This window comes from Hevea brasiliensis, chromosome 6 (assembly GCF_030052815.1).
Source record: "Hevea brasiliensis isolate MT/VB/25A 57/8 chromosome 6, ASM3005281v1, whole genome shotgun sequence".
Classification (NCBI taxonomy): domain Eukaryota; kingdom Viridiplantae; phylum Streptophyta; class Magnoliopsida; order Malpighiales; family Euphorbiaceae; genus Hevea; species Hevea brasiliensis.
The window spans coordinates 90,660,329-90,685,320 of NC_079498.1; the positions used below are offsets into that span (position 1 = coordinate 90,660,329).

A 24,992-nucleotide genomic window follows, 5' to 3' on the forward strand; every position below is an offset into this window, starting at 1 on the left:
TTCCATAACGAATCAAAGAAGGCCTTTGAGTATCTCTTAGGTTAGGATCATCTAATATTTTAGCGGATGACAAGTTCACATTAAAAAAATGAGTTATAGAGTAATAGTGCATATGTGGAAATATATTAGCATTGTTGTTCGTGAGGCTAATTCATTTGCAGGTTCTTTGGCTAAACAAGGACTGAATCAGACGATGGATTTTGTTGCTTTTCTTGCTTTATTTATTTATTTTTATTTTTTATGCTGTTCTGTTTTTTGTGCACCGTTTTGGTTGTAGAGTTAATTTCTTAGGCTTGGGTGTAATGGGGTATTGCCTATCGGAGTGTTGGCAATGGGTTAGCTTCTCAAGCTGTCTCCTTCCCCTGTTTTTAATCTATCTCATTAATGAATAAATTGCAGCTTATCAGAAACATTGTTTAAAAAAGCAAAAGAAAAAAAAAATCTTGCATTCAAAATCAACTTAAGGAAATTATTATGGGAAACAAATGTGTTGCAGACACATGAAATTGAGAATTTAATTTCTACACCAATTGCTATTGATTTATAGCAAGTCACTCTATTTCAGAGATGACTGGTAACTGATCTTGGTGAAGATGTCTCCCAGCAGGCATGCGTGTAGAGTTGAAAGGATTAGGAGGCATTGCTAAATCATCTACTTCTCCTTCCAACATTTGAACAACCATTGTCAAGGAGGGACGGTCTATTGGGAACCACTGAATGCACCATAATCCAACAATGGTGAGTTTCTTGGCTATTTTAGCATCACCTTCTTCCTCAATTCTGATTCTCATATCTTCTCCTCTATCCAATTGATCATATATCCATTCAGGAAAGAATACTTGGTCACTATTGTTTTCCACGTTAACATGGGTGTTCTTCCTTCCTCCAACCATTTCCAGCAACAACATTCCAAAACTATATACGTGGGATTTATAGGACACATTGCCAAAGTTCCTTGAGAACACTTCAGGTGCCATATAGCCCATGGTCCCTCTAGCTGTAGTCATGGATACAAAACTATGATCCTTGGAGCATAATTTTGCGAGACCAAAATCAGAAATTTTTGGAATGAAGTTATCATCAAGAAGAATATTATAAGGTTTGATATCAAAATGTAGGATTCGCTGATCACAACCTTGATGAAGATACTCTATTCCTTTAGCTATTCCAAGGGCAATATCTTGTAGCTTCTCCCAATCAAGAGAACGATGCTGACCATGATTTGAAAATATGAATTTCTCCAATGATTCATTTGGTAAGAATTCATAAACAAATGCTCTATGGAATCCCTCGGCACAAAAACCAACCAAGCGAACTACATTCAAATGGTGGATTCTTCCCAGTGTTCCAACTTCTTTGATGAACTCTTCCCCATTTCCTGTGCAATTGTTGAGAATCTTCACAGCCACAGGGATCTCGCTAGAAAGCTTCCCCTTGAACACTTCTCCATATGCTCCTTGGCCCAACTTGTCCTTAAATTGATTTGTAATCCTCTTTAGATCAGCGTACGAGTATCTTGTGGGGGTGAGAGCTTTGTATTCTTCCAAAAATTTCTCAATGTTTGCTTGATTCTCCTTTTCTTTTCTGTCAGCATGGTAGAGATGATAAAGTGCAATGAAGGCTGCTACCAGAATAAATGAACCCACGGACGTTGCTCCTGCAATTATTAACTTGGTTGAGGAACCTGTAAAATATAACGATATCATTAGCATCTCGTGTTTATGAGGTTTGACAAGAAAATGACTAGATATTACCCATTAATTGAGCTCCATATTTGAATCATTACCTTTAAAAGAGGTACTTAATTAGCTCCATTCGACTCATGGTTACCTTTCATGAATTCAAATGAAAATGTTCTTGCACACATATATACACACACAAGGTACTGAATTAGCTCAATTTTGACTCGTGGTTACCTTTCATGAATTGAAATCAAGATGTTCTTGCGCGCGCACGAGGGCCAGATTTAATTTAGTTTTATCTCTTATTTAGTTCGTTTAAACTTTTAATAAATTCGGTCTATTCTGTTTTTTCATTCCTATATATATTTATATAAAACTGACCTCTTTATCAAAAAAAAAAAAAAAAAAAAAAAAAAATATATATATATATATATATATATATATATATATATATATATATATATATATATATATATATATATATATAAAACTGACCTCTAAAATAGATTAATCAGAAATTACTACGCATTCTTTTTTAAAAAATTAAAATTCCTACACGTTCATCTCCTTAGGCATGATGGTAAGCCAAGACACACTTAAACTTTAGTATTATTAATAACATTCATTAATATGGGGCTTTTAGTTTTCTAATACATAACATATAACATGTTAATAATGCATCATTTGTTTTTTTTTTTTTAAACTATATTTTTACCATTAATAATAGTTAATATATACCTTTAATAAAATTCATTAATTTTATTATTATCACTAATTAATATCTAACCTTTTGATTTCCTTAATAAGTTGATAATAGCGTAAAAAACAAAAAACTAAATATCTCTTATATGCTGTCCTTCCATTTTCTCATACATTTTCTAAGAAAAAAAAGGTTTAATATTTCTCATTTGCAAGTCCACCATTTTTTTGTGTATCATCTAGGCAAAAATTCGACATGAAAAGTTATATAAAAAATTTTCAATATCAAATTAAAATATTATTCATTGATTAGATAATTTTTTGAATTATAGTTAATATTATCTAATTAATATTATTTTTCTTTTTTTTTTTTCGTTTGTTAATAATGGTGTGCATCAATAAATATAAACAGTGAAAATATAATAAAAAATAAAGTGGCACTCCATAATTTTGTATATCATAAACCGGCAAATTACCAGTTATCAGAATTAGTCGTCCTAACAGATTGGTTCGACACAGTGAACAAGGAAGCTTAAATAGGCTATCAATTACTGCATATATACCTCTGTTTCTTCGGCTCTGATGACTCATGTTGCACGATTCAGTGCGATCACTCTTCAATTCACACGTTCCTCCGCGAGCTTCACACAATCCACATGCTGATTTGGACCATGTCAATTGAATAATACTTCCTGAGTCAATCCCAAATATATAGTTGGGAAATGATAGAATGTTATACATCTTGGTGCAAGATGTCAGGTCATCGTCACTGATGCGTTGGTGACCAGGAATCGCGTTAACTTCATAGCCTGGAACGCCAAGGCAAGGGACTTTGTCATGTATATCTATCTTTGGTGAAGAACAATTGAATAAGGTATAATCGCTCAGGTACTGATCTGATGATTCAAATATGAAAGGAGAAGCAGAAAAGTCGATGTTTGAAGCCTGTCTCACAAAGCAATCATCAGGATCAGACACATTAATAATTTGAGATACATAATCAATATCTTGTATGTATAGTTTCACGGAATCTGGTAGCTCAAGTAATGTCTCGTTCCTCTCTGTGCATGACAAATCAAACCCAGGATATCCACAGAGCTCTGGTTGCCGATCTTTGAGCCGGAACGGGAATCGGATGTCCGGGCCAGACCCACAGCTTGATTTTGGACAGCAGGGAAGGGCTTGCCCAAGTTCTCCAAGGACCAAAACGAACAAGCAGAAGATAGAAACACTCGTTTCCAAAGAAAAATATTTCATCTGGGCAGCCTGCCTAGCCTGTTTTAAGCTTCCAAATATGATCAATGTAGATTTTGCTCCAAGTATTTGGCAATTCTAATTTCTGAAGTCTGAGCATTGTTGATTTTTCTCCGAGTATTTACTAATTCTAATTCCATAAGTCTTCTTCAACTTTGAATTGTTCCTATCAGAAGGTTCTAAGAAAGGACGGAGCAAAAAACACCACTTATTATTTTCTACAAGTCAACTACGTCAGCTGACCGCCAAGGCTCGAGAGATCAGTCAGATGCAACGTGTCATGTGCGAAATTTAATCAATAAGAAATATTATGAGATTGGTGAAAAATAATTTATATGTAAAAAATATTTATATTTTTTTATTTTTATGAAATTATTTTTTATTATTTAATGGTAAAGCTAAATTAATAGTATTTGTTTATTTTTTATATTTATAAGTATTTTTATATTTTAATAAGATCATTAAAGTTTAAGAAATAGAAAATAACTTTATTTTTTGAAGTTATTTTTTTTTAAATAATTTAATTTTTTCTTTAATTAAGAAAATTTTTTTGTTGACCTATTTTTCTAAGTATCTCTAATGTTAGAAAATATAAAAAATCATTGATTAGTCCTTAGCAAATTAAAAGTTTGTTTGGCATTACTAATTAAGCTATTATAGAAAAAAAAGTATTTTTTTTAAATATATTAATTGAAAAAGAATAAAAAATAATTTTAAATTAAATTTAATAAATTTTAGTTATAAATACACAAAAATAATAAAACAGTTTTTTAAATTATTTTTTTAATAATATCTAAAATGATATTAAAAAAAAATAATTTTGGCCACTCATCCATATGTCAAACAGATACTACATAATCTAAATACTATTTAGCCCTCTTTGTTTATATATATATATATTACATTTATATAGAGTTCATTATTTATTAAAAACAAAACCAAATTTATTTAAAAAGGAGTGACATGGTCAATGGATTTCATTGGAGTTTGATCTTTGGTGTTGCAATTTGGATGCTCTGGCGTCGTCAGAATAAGTTTATTTTCAAAGCATCTCATGATTTAGTTATGTCCCTTGTGAATAATATTTAGAGTTAGGTTGTTTCAATCAATATAGTAACAAATGAAATGAATAGATTAAATATGAACTAGTGATATAAAGTTAGTTATGAGTTATATTTCTAATATGATTAAATTAAGAAAGAAAATATAATTGCAAAAATTTGAAATGATTTGTTTCCTTAACCATTTAAGCCAAAATAAAATTATTCTATTCATTTTCAATTCCATAACGAATCAAAGAAGGCCTTTGAGTATCTCTTAGGTTAGGATCATCTAATATTTTAGTGGACGACAAGTTCACATAAAAAAAATGAGTTATAGAGTAATAGTGCATATATGGAAATATATTAGCATTGTTGTTCGTGAGGCTAATTCATTTGCAGGTTCTTTGGCTAAACAAGGGCTGAATCAGAGCATGGATTTTGTTGCTTTTCTTGCTTTATTATTATTATTTTTTTATGCTGTTCAGTTTTTTGTGCACTGTTTTGGTTGTAGAGTTAATTTCTTAGGCTTGGGTGTAATGGGATATTGCCTGTCGGAGTGTTGGCAATGGGTTAGCTTCTTAAGCTGTCTCCTTCCCCTGTTTGTAATCTATCTCATTAATAAATAAATTGTAGCTTATCAGAAAAATTGTTTAAAAAAGCAAAAGGAAAAAAAAAATCTTGCATTCAAAATCAACTTAAGGAAATTATTATGGGAAACAAATGTGTTGCAGACACATGAAATTGAGAATTTAATTTCTACACCAACTGCTATTGATTTATAGCAAGTCACTCTATTTCAGAGATGACTGGTAACTGATCTTGGTGAAGACGTCTCCCAGCAGGCATGCCTGTAGAGTTGAAAGGATTAGGAGGCATTGCTAAATCATCTCCTTCTCCTTCCAACATTTGAACAACCATTGTCATGGAGGGGCGGTCTATTGGGAACCACTGAATGCACCATAATCCAACAATGGTGAGTTTCTTGGCTATTTTAGCATCACCTTCTTCCTCAATTCTGATTCTCATATCTTCTCCTCTATCCAATTGATCATATATCCATTCAGGAAAGAATACTTGGTCACTATTGTTTTCTACGTTAACATGGGTGTTCTTCCTTCCTCCAACCATTTCCAGCAACAACATTCCAAAACTATATACGTCGGATTTACAGGACACATTGCCAAAGTTCCTAGAGAACACTTCAGGTGCTATATAGCCCATGGTCCCTCTAGCTGTCGTCATGGATACAACACTATGATCCTTGGAGCATAATTTTGCGAGACCAAAATCAGAAATTTTTGGAATGAAGTTATCATCAAGAAGAATATTATGAGGTTTGATATCAAAATGTAGGATTCGCTGATCACAACCTTGATGAAGATACTCTATTCCCTTAGCTATTCCAAGAGCAATATCTTGTAGCTTCTCCCAACCAAGAGAACGATGGTGACCATGATTTGAAAATATGAATTTCTCCAATGATTCATTTGGTAAGAATTCATAAACCAAAGCTCTATGGAATCCCTCGGCACAAAAACCAACCAAGCGAACTACATTCACATGGTGGATTCTTCCCATTGTTCCAACTTCATTGATGAACTCTTCCCCATTTCCTGTGGAATTGTTGAGAATCTTCACAGCCACAAGGATCTCGCTAGAAAGCTTTCCCTTGAACACTTCTCCATATGCTCCTTGGCCCAACTTGTCCTTAAATTGATTTGTAATCCTCTTTAGATCAGCGTACGAGTATCTTGTGGGCGTGAGAGCTTTGTAGTCTTCCAAAAATTTCTCAATCTTTGCTTGATTTTCCTTTTCTTTTCTGTCAGCACGGTAGAGACGATAAAGTGCAATGAAGGCTACTGCCAGAATAAACGAACCGACGGACGTTGCTCCTGCAATTATTAACTTGGTTGAGGAACCTGTAAAATATAATGATATCATTAGCATCTCATGTTTATGAGGTTTGACAAGAGAATGACTAGATATTGCCCATTAATTGAGCTCCATATTTGAATCATCACCTTTGCAAGAGGTGCTTAATTAGCTCCATTTGACTCATGGTTACCTTTCATGAATTCAAATGAAAATGTTTTTGCACAAATATATACACACACAAGGTACTCAATTAGCTCAATTTGACTCGTGATTAACTTTCATGAATTGAAATCAAAATGTTCTGTGGGCGCATGAGGGCGAGATTTAATTTAGTTTTATCTTTTATTTAGTTCCGTTTAAACTTTTAATAAATTCAGTCTATTCTGCTTTGCTCATTCCTATATATATTTATATAAAACTGACATCTTTATCAATATATATATATATATATATATATATATATATATATATATATATAACTGACCTCTAAAATAGATTAATGAAAAATTACTACACATTCTTTTTTAAAAAATTAAAATTTCTACACGTTCATCTCCTTAGGCATGATGGTAAGCCAAGACACACTTAAACTTTAGTATTCTTAATAACATTCATTAATATGGGGCTTTTAGTTTTCTAATACATAACATATAACATGTTAATAATGCATCATTTGCTTTTTTTTTTAAACTATATTTTTATCATTAATAATAATTAATATGTACCTTTAATAAAATTCATTAATTTTATTATTATCACTAATTAATATCTAACCTTTTGATTTCGTTAATAAGTTAATATTAGTGTAAACAAAAAAAACTAAATAGCACTTATATGCTGTCCATCCATTTTCTCATACATTTTCTAAGAAAAAAAAATTTACTATTTCTCATTTACAAGTCCACCCTTTTTATTTATGTATCATCTAGGCAACAATTCCACATGAAAAGTTATATAAAATTTTCAATAACAAATTAAAATATTATTCATTGTTTAGATAATTTTTTGAATTATAGTTAATATTATCTAATTGATATTATTTTTCTTTTTTTTTTTCGTTTGTTAATAATGGTGTGTATCAATAAATATAAACAGTGAAAATATAATAAAAAATAAAGTGGCACTCCATAATTTTATATATTATAAACCGGCAAATTACCAGTTATCAGAATTAGTCGTCCTAACAGAGTTGGTTCGACACAGTGAACATGGAAGCTTAAATAGGCTATAGAATTGCTGCATATATACCTCTGTTTCTTCGGGTCTGATGACTCATGTTGCACGATTCAGTGCGATCACTCTTCAATTCACACGTTCCTCCGCGAGCTTCACACAATCCACATGCTGGTTTGGGCCATGTCAATTGAATAATACTTCCTGAGTCAATCCCATATCTAAAGTTGGGAAATGATAGAATGTTATACATCTTGGTACAAGATGTCAGGTCAAAATCACTGATGCGTTGGTGACCATAAATCTTGTAAACTTCATAGCCTGGAACGCCGAGGCAAGGGACTTTGCCATATATATGTTCCTTTGGTGAAGAACAATTGAATAAGGTATAATCGGTCAGGTACTGTTCTGATGATTCAAATAGGAAAGGAGAAGCAGAAAAGTTGATGTTTAAAGCCTGTCTCACAAAGCACTCATCAGGATCAGACACATTAATAATTTGAGATACATAATCAATATCTTGTATGTATAGTTTCACGGAATCTGGTAGCTCAAGTAATGTCTCGTTCCTCTCTGTGCATGACAAATCAAACCCAGGATATCCACAGGGCTCTGGTTGCCGATCTTTGAGCCGGAACGGGAATCGGATGTCCGGGCCAGACCCACAGCTTGATTTTGGACAGCAGGGAAGGGCTTGCCCAAGTTCTCCAAGGACCAAAACGAACAAGCCGAAGACAGAAACACTCGTTTCCAAAGAAAAATATTTCATCTGGGCAGCCTGCCTAGCCTGTTTTAAGCTTCCAAATATGATCAATGTAGATTTTTCTCCAAGTATTTACCAATTTTAATTTCACAGGTCTGAGCATTGTTGATTTTTCTCCGAGTATTTACTAATTCTAATTCCATAAGTCTTCTTCAACTTTGAATTGTTCCTATCAGAAGGTGGCTCATGGCTGTTATTTCTTTGAAGAAAGGACGGAGCAAAAAACACCACTTGTTATTTTCTACAAGTCAACTACGTCAGCTGACTGCCAAGGCTCGAGAGATACCACCAGTCAGTCGCAACGTGTCATGTGCGAAATTTAATCAATAAGAAATATTATGAGATTCGTGAAAAATAATTTATATGTAAAGTTAAATAATTTTTTTTATGAAATTATTTTTTATTATTAAATGATAATATTAAATTAATGGTATTTATTTATTTTATATATTTATAAATATTTTTATATTTTAATAAGATTTATAAAGTTTAAAAAATAAGAAATAATTTTTATTTTGAAGTCTTTTTTCTTAAAAATAATTTAATTTTTTCTTTAATTAAGGAAAATTTTTTTGTTGACCTATTTGTCTAAATATAAAAAAATTCTTGATCAGTCCTTAGCAAATTAAAAGTTTATTTGGCATTACTAAGTAAGCTATTATAGGAAAAAAGTATTTTTTTTAAATATATTAATTCAAAAAGAATAAAAAATAATTTTAAATTAAATTTAATAAATTTTAACTATAAACACACAAAAATTATTTTTTAAATTATTTTTTAATAGTATCTAAAATAATATTTAAAAATAAAATAATTTTGGCCACTCATTCATAATATCAAACAGATACTAAATAATCTAAAAATTATTTACCTCTCTTGGTTTATATATATATATATATATATATATATATATATATATATAGAGTTCATTATTTATTAAAAAAAACTAAATTTATTTTTGAATTATACAACATACTAATTTTGATACACCGAATATAATCAATTATGTTCCAAATCGTTGATCGGATTAGGTGGGAAAGCTGCAACATTTGTTGTTATTAGTGCATGGTCGGAACTGCCCAAATCGTCAAATTCATAATTTTTTCTTTCAATTCGTGATGAATGTGCCCCTGTTTTTGAATGAGTATGCTACGTACAAACAGAGAAAGAACTTAGAGAGGATGAGAATTTGGATTTTTAGTTAGGATTTTTACTCTAATGATAAATTAGATTTCTTATTTTATACTTAAGATATTCATAAGAAAATAAGTTATGATTTCATATTTGTTGGAGGTGTTTATATTTGAAGAATCGTGATTTATATTGGAAATTTTTTTTACGAATAGGAAACCAATTTCATAATTATGTCTTATTTACATGAAGAATTTGTGATCCTAATTCATTTATAACTAGTTGTTTTGTCTATGCATTGGATGGTTATTTATTACTTATGTTAATAATATAATGTAGTATTAATTTTAATCTGTTGAAAATTTTAATTAATTATATTAAATTCATTTTAAATTTGTATATAATTTTGAATAATTATATGTTTATTAAAATTTTTTAAGATAATTATTAATTATTTTTCTTTAAATATATTTTTTTATAAAAATTTAACGGTATACACTACAAAAATCTACCAATATGGTAATGGATTTTACCAATGAATTTAAATGCGGTGGAAATTACCAATGGATTAAAATCGAATTTTAAAATTCCTTCATAAGTTGGGATATAATAATAAAAAAAAGTGTTTAAAATGTCAATAGATTTCGAATTGTTGCTAACATAAAAAAATGGGTGTTTAAAGTATCAATGGATTTAGAATACATTGGTAATTTATCAATGGATTTTAAAACCTGTTAGTACTTTATGGACATAAAAAAAATTAAGTGTTTAAATTACGAATGAATTTTAAATACATTGACAATTTATGGATGGATTTTACAATTTGTTGATATTTTGTGAGACAAAAAATTTTTGGTGTTTAAATTATCAATAAATTTTGCAATTAATTAGTAATTTGTAAGAGGTTAAAAAAAAATTAGGTATTTAAATTAACAAATCATTTAAAAATAATAAAAAATAATTATTTAAATTATCAATCAATTTTGAAATCTATTATTAAAAATCATGTTTTTTTTTTTATAAAAAAAAATCTGTATATTTTACCAATGCATTTTAAAATTCATTAGTAATTTCCAATGAATTATTAATAGATTTTGAACCCATTTGTAAATTTCAAAGGAAAAATACTAGCTTTCTTTTTTAAAAAGCCCACCTCTTTTTTAATTAATAATAAATTTTAAAATCCGTTAATAATTATTAAAAAAAATGCTCACTTTTTTTAATATTTAGCAATAAATTGCATATCTATTATTAAACCCATTAGTAAAACGCATATAAATATTTACAAATATCCATTTTCCTTTTCTCATTTTTTTTATTCCATTATTTTCTTCTCTCTCATTTTAGTGTTCTTTCTCTCATTTTCTTTTATATTCTCTCATTATTTCTTTTTTTTTTTCTCTCATTTTCTTTCATTTTCTCTCTTTTTTTTTCCTCTTCTCTCTCACTTTTTTTTCTCTTATTATCATTTATTATCTTTTCTTTCACTTTCTTCCCCCTTTCTATCATTTTCTTTTATCTCATCATTCTTCTATTTTCTCTCATTTTCTTTTCACTTCATTATTTTATTCTCTTTCATCTCATTTATTTATCTTTTATCTAATATTTTTCTATTTTCAATCATTTTCTTCATTTTTTTTATATTTTCCATTTTCATTGATATAATTTTTCCTTATTTCATTTCCTCATCTTAACTCTTATCCTGTTACAAATACCACTTTTTCCTCATATTATTATATATTTATAATAATTATTAGTGATAAAATAATATATTTTTTATAATAATAAAATAACTGAGAGATAAATAATCTAAAATAATAATAAAATATATTATTTCATTAAATTTTTTTTAACTTACCAACTTATTTATCAACAAATATTAAATCGTTTTCAAATTTGTCAATGGATTATAATATTTATTTTTTTTTATTTTTTTATTTTCCATCAATTTATCAACAGATTTGAAATCTATTGGTAAATACAAATGGATTTCAAAATCTATTAGTAAAAATTACCAATGAGGTTTACTGCAATCGACGAAATCCATTAGAATTTTAATTATTAATGGAATCTTCTGGTAATCCTGAAAATTTTTGTAGTGATAAAATCTTATATTTTTAGCAGCAACTATTATAACTTGTATTTAATAGATGGTACAAAAATATGTTTTGTTTCAATTTAAATATTAAAATAAGTTGACAAATAGATTATTTTTATTATTTTTAAAATAATATTAAGTATTTTAATATTCTATATGTCAATTTTTGAAGAAGTAAAGTGGCTTATTTTTGTGAGTTATTTTCTAACGTTATATATATAATACGTTGATGGTAAAATTTTTAATTAATTATGTTTAATGCAATTTAAATTTGTATTAAAAGTTTGAATTATTATATGCCTATAGAAATCAAATTAAATTTTTCTTAAATAACTAATAATGTAATAATATAAAATCTTATATTTTTAATAGTAATTGATATAATATTGTATTTGATAAATGATATAATTTTAAAATTTGAAATATGTTGATAATAGATTATTTTGTTATTTTTTAAATTATGTTATTTTAATTCTTTTAATACGTCAAGTGATAATATTTGAAGAAGTCAAGTGACTTATTTTTGTATGCCATTTTTTAAAATAGCATGTCGTAATTTTTTTAAAAAGCCAATATAGTTATTTGTATCTGTTATATGTATCCGTGGTTTAATTTTTTTATATATATTTTTTATTTTTTTACATATGATATTATCATAATATATTGATTTTGTCAAATCTTTAGTCACTAAAATTAGTAATATATATTATAATTACAAAATAATTTGTCAAAAATAATTTAATTGTCATTACAACAAAATTTGTCATAATATATATTTAAATTGAGGTATTAGCGACAAAATATTTGAGTCAAAATTTTAGCTCTAAAATAAATAGTTTATCACGATAAGCATATTTTGTTATAAAAAATTTTAATCACTATTTTTAGTTACATGTTATAATTATAAAATATTTTGTCACAAAAGAATTTTATTTATTATTAAAAAATTATTATAATATATGTTTAAATGGAGGTATAAGTGACAAAATATTTGAGTCAGAATAAAAAAACATTTTAGCAATGAAAATTTTGTAATTAATCTGTTGCTATTTATTTTTTTTATTTTTTTGAAAAATATGTTGCTGATTTGTTATCAAAAATATTTTTTTTTTCTAAATCATTTGCTAAAACTAATATTTTTTTATACAACATGTTGTTTATTTTTTCTAATTATTTTAAAAAAACTGAAAAACAAAAGAAATATATCAAGAAAAAATAAAAAAAAAATACTTTAATAATAATAAAGAATGTATTACAAATGAAAAAGAAATGTTATCTATGAGAATGATGATGGATAATTATGATACTCGTCAAATTATTATTCTATAAAAATTTAGCTTTTATTGTAAATTTATTGCTTGTTCATCACATATTAAAAAATAGCTCATTTGACCTCTAATTTCTTGTTTCATTTTACATTAATCGGCAACACCTTGTACTATATCAATTTTGAAACACAATCAATAAAATGAAAGCATAAACATAGTTTTTTTTTTAAAGCAAAGTATATTATATATTAATAATTATTTAGTATGGGAACATCATCTAACCTAGGCCAGGATAGGAATAGTAAGAATGGCAATGCGTCGGGTATTTGTAGATATCTGACCTGATTGAACCTTAATAGAATGACTTTGCGTTTAGAACGGGTTTGAGTTTAAAAAATAATATCATTGTCGAGTTTGGATTGAATTCGAGTTTCACATTGAGTATCTATTACTTGAATCCATTTATATAAATAATAAATTAAATATATAATATATATTTTTTATAATAATATTCATAAATTTTATATATTATATTTTAAATAAATAAAATTTATTTTTTTATAGAATTATTAAATTTTTAAATGTAAATTATAAATAAAAAATATTATATATTATTAATTAAAATATATAAAATTAAATGAATGTGAGTATTTTCTTATAATAATATTTGAATTTAGGAAGTTTGGTAGTTCACAAATTTAGATTTTAACAAAATGCTATATATGCAGTTAAAAATTTAAAAGATGTTGTCAATAAGAATTATCAGCAAGTATATAATGATGTCCATAAATCTCGTAAATTAAAGTTTTTAATGACACTTTTATATTAATTTATAGTACTATTATATATAATGCTGTATATATTTTTTATTGTGTTATATGCTATTTTGATGTTAAAATACGTTACTTGATGTTATTTATTACTTTAACATAATTTATAAAATAATATTAAAAAAATATTATTAAAACTTATATTTATTTAGTAATTGAAAATAAATTTTAATTAAATTTTAGATTAATTTAAATATTAAAAATATTAATCAGATTTAGATCAAGTAATATTTGGCAAGTATCCTAACTATTACCATCCAAAAATGTTATTTTAAACGTTTCTTTTTTTTTTTTTTTACTGAATGCTGGGCATACTTAACCATTTCTTTTTAATTTCCATTATTAAAAAAGTTGAAGATATGGCGGTGTCTCCCTAAGTTTTTTAGAACTTGGTTTTGAATTTTCTTTTATTTTAATCAAGCTTTAAAAAATTTAAATTAAATATTAAATTTTATTCCCTTGAAATTATTGGCCTAAATTTTAATTGAAGGTCTAAAGTATACCATATTGTGTGCAAATGCAAAAATATAATTTAATTTAATTATTTATATTTATTTTTTAAATTAGTGTTTTGATTCTCAATTCATCCAATTAATTATCAATATTGTTTGGGCTATCACAAAAAGAAAATAAATAAATTAATTAAAATGTCACCATGCACGGGACAAGATTTAATAAAATCGCAAATAGTAACAGGTGGAAACATATAAATGTGAAATTCTCACATTAAAAAAAAATAATAAAATGAGTGAGAAATATATATAAGTGGAAATGACACATAAGTCTATTGTATTAAAATTTTAAATTAAATGTGACGTTAAATTCATGAATATCTTATTTTATAAGGCTCACCAAAAAAATTCTCTCTGAATGCTTTGAGTACTCTAAATCTTTAACAAGTAAATGGTATCAGAGCCGAATAGAGCGGAGAGTAAGCCCAATAAATCTAATGTAGAAGTGATTCCCCCTTAATTACTAATATTCTCTTTGGAAACATATAAATGTGAAATTCTCACATTAAAAAAAAATAATAAAATGAGTGAGAAATATATATAAGTGGAAATGAGACATAAGTCTATTGTATTAAGATTTTAAATTAAATGTGACGTTAAATTCATGAATATCTTATTTTATAAGGCTCACCAAAAAAATTCTCTCTGAATGCTTTGAGTACTCTAAATCTTTAACAAGTAAATGGTATCAGAGCCGAATAGAGCGGAGAGTAAGCCCAATAAATCTAATGTAGAAGTGATTCCCCCTTAATTACTAATATTCTCTTTAGTTTAGTAGCTTATATATTTTCTTTAGTTCAAAATTTTGACTTAAATAAATATATGTTTATAATAATAATAATAATAATAATAATAATAATATAATAATAATAATAATAATAATAATAATAATATATTTTATATATTAGACATTTATACTTTTTTTTATAAGCATAAGTAATTGATTAATAAAAAAAAATATAATAACAGGAAAAACTTAGTTGAGAAATTTAGGTCATTAAATATATATATATATATATATATATATATATATATATATATATATATATATATATATATATATATATATATATATATAAAATAATCATGGTAATTTATATTTCATTTGTTACGTAAAGTTGAGATGTCTTTTTATTTTATTTGCTATGTGCATTGAATTTTGTTCGTATCCCAAAACTTAGTTGTTATTTAAAAAAAGAAAAAATCAGTAAGAAGCACATCTCGTTTTATTAATTAAAATTTATTTATTTGTAAGTAGAAAATATATTAATAAAAACTAGAAACTTATTCAAATAATTTAAACATGAGTTTAATCAACTCAACCAAAATTTTAACTTTTAATCAATTAAATTACATACTTTTTTTTAGAGGGCAATGTAAAAAACTAAAAAAAAAATTATAAAGGGTTTTTTAATTCCCCTCTAAAGGTGTAAATATTAAAACCTTTGCCTATTTTCTAGTAACTTTCCTATTTTAAATATCTTTCCTACTTCAAAAACCATAAGTATTATATAATATACAGAGCCTTATTACCTACAATCTGCTTCTTTTTTACTAGTTCTCCATTTCTTTCTTTCTTTCTTTTTTTCTTTTTTTTTTTTTCTGTTTTAACATTATTATCTATCCTTCTTTATTTTACAAATAATCATGGCACCTGATCGAAAGAAGAAAACTAATTTACATCAACCATTGATACTAAACAAATTTAGTCTAGCTAAAAGATAAAGAATTTCTTATCTCCAAGAGCATCAAGCAGCATCTCACTATCCACATCGATTGAGATTGATAGTTCGACTCTCATATCAAACCAACTTATGAGATCTGAATTATTAAATATTAGAGGTAGAATTTTTTTTTTTTATTCTAATCATACATTTTTATTTCTTACATATGCACAATCTTTTTTTTGTCCCTTGTGTTTATCAATAGGTTACTTCTAGATTTATTTTAAACGGTCATCATCGAACACATTTAGTTGAAATCAAATAAGAGTATATAAATTCTTATTAATGATATGTGCAGCAAAGACAAATGCTATGTAGTCATAATGTTTGCAGATGATATAGTTCTGATAGATGAGACACGAGAAGGAGTCGATAGAAAGCTAGAGCTTTGGAGAAGTACTCTAGAGTCAAAGGATTTTAAGTTAAGTAGAACGAAGACAAAATACATACATTGCAAGTTCAGTGAAGGCTGAACGGATAATAGAGAAGAAGTTAATTTCCATGGAGTGGTACTATCCCAAAGTAATCACTTTAAATATCTTCGCTCAATCCTTCAAGTAGATGGGGGATGTGAGAAGGATGTTAGTCATAGGATTCAAGCCGGATGGTTAAAGTGGAGAAGTGCCATGGGAGTTTTATGTGATCGCAAGATTCCCAATAAGTTGAAAGAAAAATTTTACCATACAGCCATACGACCGGCCATGCTATATGGCAGTGAGTGTTGGGCACTGAAGGAGTCGTATGTGTCTAAGATGAGAGTTGCGGAGATGAGAATGTTAGGATGGATGAGTGGTCATACTAGACTAGATAAAGTCCGTAATGAGAGTATTAGAGAAAAGGTACGAGTAGTGCCAATTAATGATAAGTTGAGAGAAGAAAGATTGAGGTGGTTTGATCATGTGAACTGTAGACATACGGAGGCTCTAGTTAGACAAGTAGAGCACATTAGGTTAGATGATAGAAAGAAAAGAAGGGGTAGACCTAAACTGACTTGAAAGAAAGTACTACATGACCTAGAAGCATTACACATTTCCGAGGATTTAACCCAGAATCGTTTAGAATGAACAAAAGAATTCATATTGCCAACCTCAAATTCTTGAGATAAAAATTTAGTTGAGTTGAGTTATATATATATATATATATATATATATATATATATATATATATATATATATATATATATATATATATTTCCCTTTTCTATGTTTATATATTCTAATTACATTATTTTTTCTTTTTAAAGAATGAAAATAGATCAATAAGAGACAATCAACACATGGATATTTTTATATTTTACAGAATAAAAAATGGATCAAGAGACTAACTTTAGCTTTTATTTCTTAATCATACATCAAAGGAATTATATTTTTAATATTGTTGATTTTATATATTTTAATGAAATTTATGCACTAAATTTTGTTTTTATATAATTTGATCTTTATCCAAAAATGATATATGCATTCATAGTTTGATAATGATGATAGATGCATGTTTCAATGTGGAAAAAATAAAAAGAAATTATTTATGATTTAATTTATTAAACGTAAAATGATTATAAATAACTAAATATATATTTAATTGAATAAATTAAATTTATTAAAAAATTATTAGACCAAATTATTATAGAATAACTTTTGTCATTCTTTTAAATTATTGACAAAGATATTTGATCACTTTTAAAATTAAAAAAAAAAAAAAACGTTTCAATATTAACGATGTAAATTTTTTGTCATTACAATTTTATACATTTCCGATGAAAGTAACTTTGCCACTATTCATAAAATGTGATAAAAATATTTTATCATGATTTCAATTTCTACATAAATTATTGAATATTTTTTTTCACAAAAAGAATTCGTTACAATTTAGAAGTATTGACATGAATATTTTTGTCAGAATTGAGATGACAAAAAAATATTTATTACGCCTATATTGTTTTAAAAAAAAATTATCACGTAAAATATTTGTGCCAAAAATTATTTGTCTTCCAATTACATTTTTTACAAAATTATTTCTATCATTATATAATTTTCGATAATTTTTTTGACAAATTATATTGTCATATAAACAAGCATGTGACAAAATAAATGTGGTTAAAATAAAGGCTGTGATAAATTAAATTATGTTACCAGTAGAAAATAATTTAGTCACTATTTACAATTTTAACAACATCAGTTTTATCACGATATATTATTTTCTCACCTTAAAGCTTATTGTTATAGCAGGCATACAAATTTAAAGTATACACGCAATCGTACAATCACATAATATAAGAAAAGAGAAGAGAAATAACACAAGATTTACGTGATTCAATCGTAAGGTCTACGTTTACAGGTAAGACAAGAGAAAAATTTTATTATAATGAAAAAGAACAAGATAAAATTACTCAAAACTATCAAACTCTAATTCTAGTGTGTTTCCTAAATATCTCACAAATCTATCACAATGAGCATGATATTACAATATTTATACTGGTCCATACTGTGGGGACGTTGCCACCGCACCTCTAACTAGATTAGTGGTAAGCTTAGAGCCCTAACCTATTAGCCCGTGCCCTCCACTACCACCATAAACTTTACTTTTTATTTCCAATCGGGTCACAACGTGAAGATTTCAGGTTGTGTCATAATTCAAATCCATAAAAGACATATCTAAAATTCAAGCCACATTAAAGTAACAATTCTTCCCCTTGGCTTTAATTCTCTCCATCATTAACAAAATCAGCTCTAACACTTTGGCTTGCCATTTACCTTTGCAAGGGCATTGTTGAGCACTATAAACACTAACCAAGTCTAACCAATGCATAAACTTGCTAACTGAGACTTCCTTGGTCATCATATCTACTGGATATCATGTGTAGAGACTTTTGCACAACTACAGTCCCTTGAGATACAATATCCCGAATGAAGTGATATCTGATATTAATGTGTTTAGTTTACTCATGGTATATCTGATTCTTTGTAAGATGTATTGTACTCTAGCTGTCACAAAACACTGTTAGCTTCTTTTGTATGAACCCAAGATAACCCACTAAACCTTGTAACCATAAAACTTCTTTTACTGCCTCTGCTAAAACCATATATTTAGCCTTTGTGGTGGGCAAAGCAACTATAGCTTGCAATATTATCTTCCAACTGATAGCACTTCTAGAGAGTATAAACAAATAACCTATCAGAGATCTCCTCTTGTCTAAGTCCCTTGAAAAATCTAAATCTACATAGCCAACAATTGAATCACTCATTTTAGCCCTATCGAATGTCAAACCAATATCTGTAGTACCCTTCAAATACCTTAGAACCCATTTCACTGCCTACTAGTGCTCTTTCCCAGGACATGCCATGTATTTACTTACAATATTAACTGCATGTCAAATGTTAGTTCAGGTGCAAACCAAATTATACATGATGCTACCAACAACACTCAAATAGGGAACACGAGACATGTGCACCATTTCCTCATCTATTTTTGGTGACATGTTTGTAGATAACTTGAAATGGATAGCAAATGAAACAGTAACAGACTTAGCATTATTCATGTTACAACGCTTAAGCACTTTCTCAACATAGACTTGCTGAGACTAGAAAAACTTCCTAACACTTCTTTCCCTATTCCCAACATTTCCCTCCCTAGTAATTTCCATTCTCAATATCTTCTTTGCAGTACCCAAATCCTTCATCTCAAACTCATCATTCAACTACTTTTTCAAAATATTAATCGGTGGCATGCTTTTAGCAGTAATAAGCATGTCATCAAAGGAATCATCTGAAAGTTTTCTATGATATACACAATTGTCATATGAACTATGAATAAAGCAATTATAAACCATGAATGTATCAAGTCTTTTGTACTACTACCTAAGTAACTATTTTAAACCATATAAAATTTTTTTAAGCAAGCAAACATGGTTTTCCATAACTGGAATGACAAATCCCTCAGGTTGACTCATATGAATTTGCTTCTCTAGCTCATCATGCAAAAATGTATATTCACATCTAGTCATTCGAGCTCTATATCATGAAGTGCAACCATAGCAAGTAAGACCTTAATAGAACTATGTTTCACAAATGGAGAAAACACTTCATTAAAGTTAATCTCCTCCCTCTGAGTAAAGCCTTTTGCTATTAACCGTGCCTTATATCGAGGTGCTTTAAACCCTAGAGTGCCTTCCTTTTTCTTGAACACCCATTTGCAGCGTACCACTTTCTATCCCTTAGGCAATGTTACAAGGTTCCAATTCTGATTTTTGTGAAGAGATTCAATTTCTTCACCCATAGCACCAATCTACTGATCTACATTTAACAAGAAACAGCTTCTCTATAATTGCTAGGTTCATACACATTAACTGTCTCAGCAACTGACATGGCAAATGCAACTGGATCTACATATACATATCTCTGCGGAAGTCTAATCTGTCTTCTTTCTCTACCAGTTGTAATGCTATATGGTTCCTATTGCTATTGCTCAGGTGCATCCTCTTATTGATCAGGATCTTGCACCACATCCTCTGAATCACTAGACTGAACTACTGAAGTATCAACCTCATGCTCTACCTGTTCTCTGACACCGTGATCAGATTTTGCTATTGATTTCTTCTTCTAACCATCCAATGAAGTAGACTCATTAAACATCACATCCCTGTTGATAATTAATCTTAGAGACTTTACATAATTGCACTATAACCTGCTTTCACTCTAAATGCATACCTAGAAATATGCATTTTCTTGCCTTTGGTTCAAGTTTACCATCCCTCACATAAGCATAAGTAGGCAACCAAACACTCTTAGCTGAGAGCAATCAGTAGGTGAATCGGACCAAATCTCAAAAGAAGTTTTGCATTCAATAGTTATAGATGGAGATCTATTAATGAAGAAACAGGCTGTATTAATTGCTTCAGCCCATAAATCTTTTCTCAAACCTGAATGTGAGAGTATATTTCATGCTTTTGTCACAAAGTGTTCTATTCTTGCACTCTGAAATACCATTATGTTCTGGTGTCCTTATACAAGTGCAGTGTTTCACTATACCTTCAATGCTGCAGAACGCATTAAACTCACAATTACAAAATTTTAACCCATTATTAGATCTAAGGTGCTTGACCTTTTTTCTATTTGCTTCTCAATTATTGTCTTCTACTTTACAAAGGTTGAAAATGCCCCATCTTTTATTTTTAAGAAATACACCCAAACATCATAGGGTAATTAACAATCAAAGTCATGAAGTACCTAGCACGGCTCTTGGAAGAGCATAAATTTGAATGTATATAATCCACCATACCTCTAATCTCATGCACTGCCTTTTTGTTGAAATTCACGTATGTTTGCCAAACACACAGTGTTCGTAAAAGTCCACAAATTCTATTTTTTGCTTGTCCAATAAATCCCACTTGCTCAACGCAGATAACTCTCTTTCACTCATATGACCCAGACGCAGATATCACAATTGAGTCTGGTTCAGATTATTACTTCCCGACGCTATTGCAGCTTCCCTTAAAATTGTACTATCCTAAAGAAAATATAATCCTAAAAACAAACTGCTCTTCATGAGTACCATAAAGACCTTGCACACTTTGAGAAACTCCATTCTCTACATGGAATCTGAATGCATGAGATTTAAGTGTCTTAATAGAAATTAAGTTCCTCTTTAGTCCTGGAACATACCAACACTCCATAGTTCTAATAATGCCATCAAACATCTTCAATATGATGTTACCAATTCCTTCAACAAGTAATGCACGATTATTGCCTAGAAATACCTTACCACTCATCTATTTGTAAGTGAAACTACTTTTTTTGTGGATACATGTTATAAGTAGCACCAGTATTAAGAATCCAGGAATTCTGTCCATGATCTGAACTCACGGATAAAATTTACCCAGCACTGTCATTGCCATCAAAATCACTAAACTTGTAAACCACATTTGCAGAACTTTCTGATTGCTTTCCCTTTTTATTTTTCAACTTGAGATAGTCTCTCCTATAGTGACCTTGCTCCCACACTCAAAATAGTTAGCTTTTTCACTCTTGACTTAGATTTAGCCTTAGATTTCTTCCTGATAAAAGAAACCTCCTTTGACTGTGTTCTTCCCCTGCTCACCAAAACTTCCCCTCAAATATTCTCTATTATATGAAAAATTCTTTTTTAGGTCCTTTGATTTTAGAGAATTACTAACATCATCTAGTGAAATACTATCTTTTCCATATAACAGAGTATCAACAAAAGCCTCATAAGAGGGTGGCAAAGAACATAACACAATAAAGGCTTGATCCTCATTATCAATATTAATATCAACATTCTTTAGGTCCATAATGATTGAATTAAATTCATTCAGATGTTCTTTAATGGGCATACCTTTGCTCATTCTCAGTTTGTATAGCCTTTTCTTTAGATACAGACAATTGGTCAGCGATTTGGCAGAGTACAACTTCTCCAATTTCTTCCATGCTATAGACATTGAGCTTTCACTAGTAATCTCACGTAAGACATTATTAGTTATGCTTATGAAAATCACACTCAAGGCTCTCTCATTCAGCTCAGCTTCGTCTGCCTCCTTTGTAACTTCTAGAAAGTTATCATCGATTGCATTCCATAGATCAAGACGATTCTATCTGTAAACTCTAGATTGTGCACACAAAGCTCTGATACCAATTTATTATAGCAAACACGTAAATCTAAGGCATACACAATCACACAATTGCATAGTATAAGAAAAGAGAAGAAGAATAATGCAGAATTTACGTGGTTTGATCTTAAAGTCCATGTCCATGGGTAAGATGAGAGAAAATTTCTACTATAATGAAAAGAGCAAAATATAATCACGCTGAACTCTCAATCAGGTAGCAACACGAAACTTTCGGGTTTGGTCATAATTCAAATCCATAAAGACATATCCAAAATTCAAGCCACGTAAAAATAACACTTATCATTTTGTCCTTAAATGTAAATCAATTGTGACAAAATATTGGTTATAGTGATAATAATTTCCTTCTGTCATTACAAATAAATTATCATAATAAGCCTATTTAAAGTGACAAATTACTATTTTCATAATAAATAATTAGCTATGGTGATTAGATCCCTTTTGGTCACTTTTAACTTAAGAGGACAAGATAGATGTGACAAACCTAATGATGAATACAATTCCTAATAATAGTGAAATGGTCATAACTTTTATATTTATAACAACAAATTATTTTGTTGCAAGAATCTTAAATTTTTTATTAATTAGTCTTAAATATGGTAGACTACATATATATTTTCAAATTATCCTCTTTAGTACAATTATATATATATATATATATATAGTTTAGGATTTATTTGGTTCTACTATTTAGATATATTTACATAGTAGGTTGGGGTTAAACCATCTTCTTGTACTATTATTAGCAACACATATATTATGTTACTTTTATAAATAACATCAGTAATCTTTTATCTATAGTAAACTAATTATAATAAAAGTTTAATAATTTTATATATCTCATTAATTTTTTTTTAAAAAGTTAATATAATTTATTAAATAATAAAAACCAATTAGTTTTTAAGTTTTTAGGTTAATTTTTAACATAAAAAGAATACACAGATCAACTTTAGTAAGAAGTAAAATATTCCTTCTCAATCTATTAATTAGTTTAGGGTTTCATTATTTTTTTTTTAATTTTAAAATATTTATATTTTACTTAAAATATATTAATTTTCAATAATCAATTAAATTTTGTCCTTCATTGTACCAAATTACTATTTGATATTTTGTTTGTTCCACTATTCTCCCCCTTTTACTTTTATCTAGTATTTTTTTAAGTACCCTGCACCTTTTCTGTATTCATTATACGTATTTATGGTTTAGTTTTTGTATATGCAATTTTAGCGATAGATTTCTTTATATTTTTTAATTTTAAGATATTTTTATTTTGTTTAAAATATATTGACTTTTAGTAATGTATTAAATTTTATCATTCATTGGTATAATATCAAATTCCTAAAGTATATTATATTTACTTGTATATCTTTTTTTCTTTTAATCTTAATAGGTTGGATAATTAGATGAATATTTTTTTTTACTTATATGTTTAATTATTTTTTATAATTTAATCGGTTTAATAATGTGCTGGACTAAATTTAGTATAAAAGTTTTAACTAATATGAAAAAGAAATAAATTATTAATAAATTGAAAATAAAGAGAAATGCAAGTAAAACAAATCTAAGTTAATCCTTTTAGGTAATAAATGTGATTAGAGAAGAGAAAAAAATTTAAAAGTTTTTTTCTCACTAATTAAATTTAAAATTAAAGTCCAATTACATTAAAATTCATATTGAATTATAATATTTCAATTCTCATTTTTTTTTTCTATTTACCAATTATATTTTTATCAATTTTATTTCACATATGCACTTTAACACAAGCCAGTTATTTTGTAGAAAAAAAAAATTATGATAATCTTTCATGATCTTGTAATCATAATATACTTGTATTCGTATGTTATTTTCTTAAAGAAAAGTTTATTTTTCTATAAAAACATAAAATTCGAATGGAGGACCATTATTATTCTCCATTGTTATTGTATATACGATCACATAAATGGGTTCACACTACAATATTTGACGCTTGCAACCATGGAATACCATAGCTAAAAGTGAAAATAGTCGTAGTTAAATGCTTTAGCCCCATAAAATTTTCTCATGGCAAGAAGTGATATAGTTAAAAAATTAGACCAAAATTTACATTTTTTTAGTTAAACATTAATTATATTTTATAAAATTTTATTTTCAGTTATAATAAAAATTTAATTAAATAGAATTTAAATTCGAAATTTGAGTTTTGGTTTACCTTTACCAATTTTATTACCTAGAATGCGTCTAAAACATCCAAAAATAGTAGGAACATCTTTAAGCTTAACTATCTTCTGAGGCGTGATGTTGTTCTCCTCTTTTGCATGTACAGG

At 27.8% G+C, this 24,992-nt stretch overlaps 2 protein-coding genes across 2 annotated transcripts; both read right to left on the reverse strand.

The window, feature by feature from the left end:
* Positions 1 to 443: 443 nt before the first annotated feature.
* On the reverse strand, positions 444 to 3,796 carry LOC110657265 (rust resistance kinase Lr10). Its single transcript, XM_021814419.2, has 2 exons — positions 2,945 to 3,796; positions 444 to 1,684 (listed from the first exon to the last, which is right to left on the reverse strand). Exons 1-2 carry the CDS (start codon positions 3,636 to 3,638, stop codon positions 552 to 554), a joined length of 1,827 nt encoding a protein of 608 aa, XP_021670111.2. The 5' UTR covers positions 3,639 to 3,796; the 3' UTR covers positions 444 to 551.
* Positions 3,797 to 5,360: 1,564 nt separating this feature from the next.
* LOC131180988 (rust resistance kinase Lr10-like) lies at positions 5,361 to 8,517 on the reverse strand. The gene is made up of 2 exons (XM_058149297.1): positions 7,802 to 8,517; positions 5,361 to 6,597 (listed from the first exon to the last, which is right to left on the reverse strand). The coding sequence occupies exons 1-2, from the start codon at positions 8,493 to 8,495 to the stop codon at positions 5,465 to 5,467; spliced, it is 1,827 nt and encodes a 608-aa protein (XP_058005280.1). The 5' UTR covers positions 8,496 to 8,517; the 3' UTR covers positions 5,361 to 5,464.
* Positions 8,518 to 24,992: the final 16,475 nt, after the last annotated feature.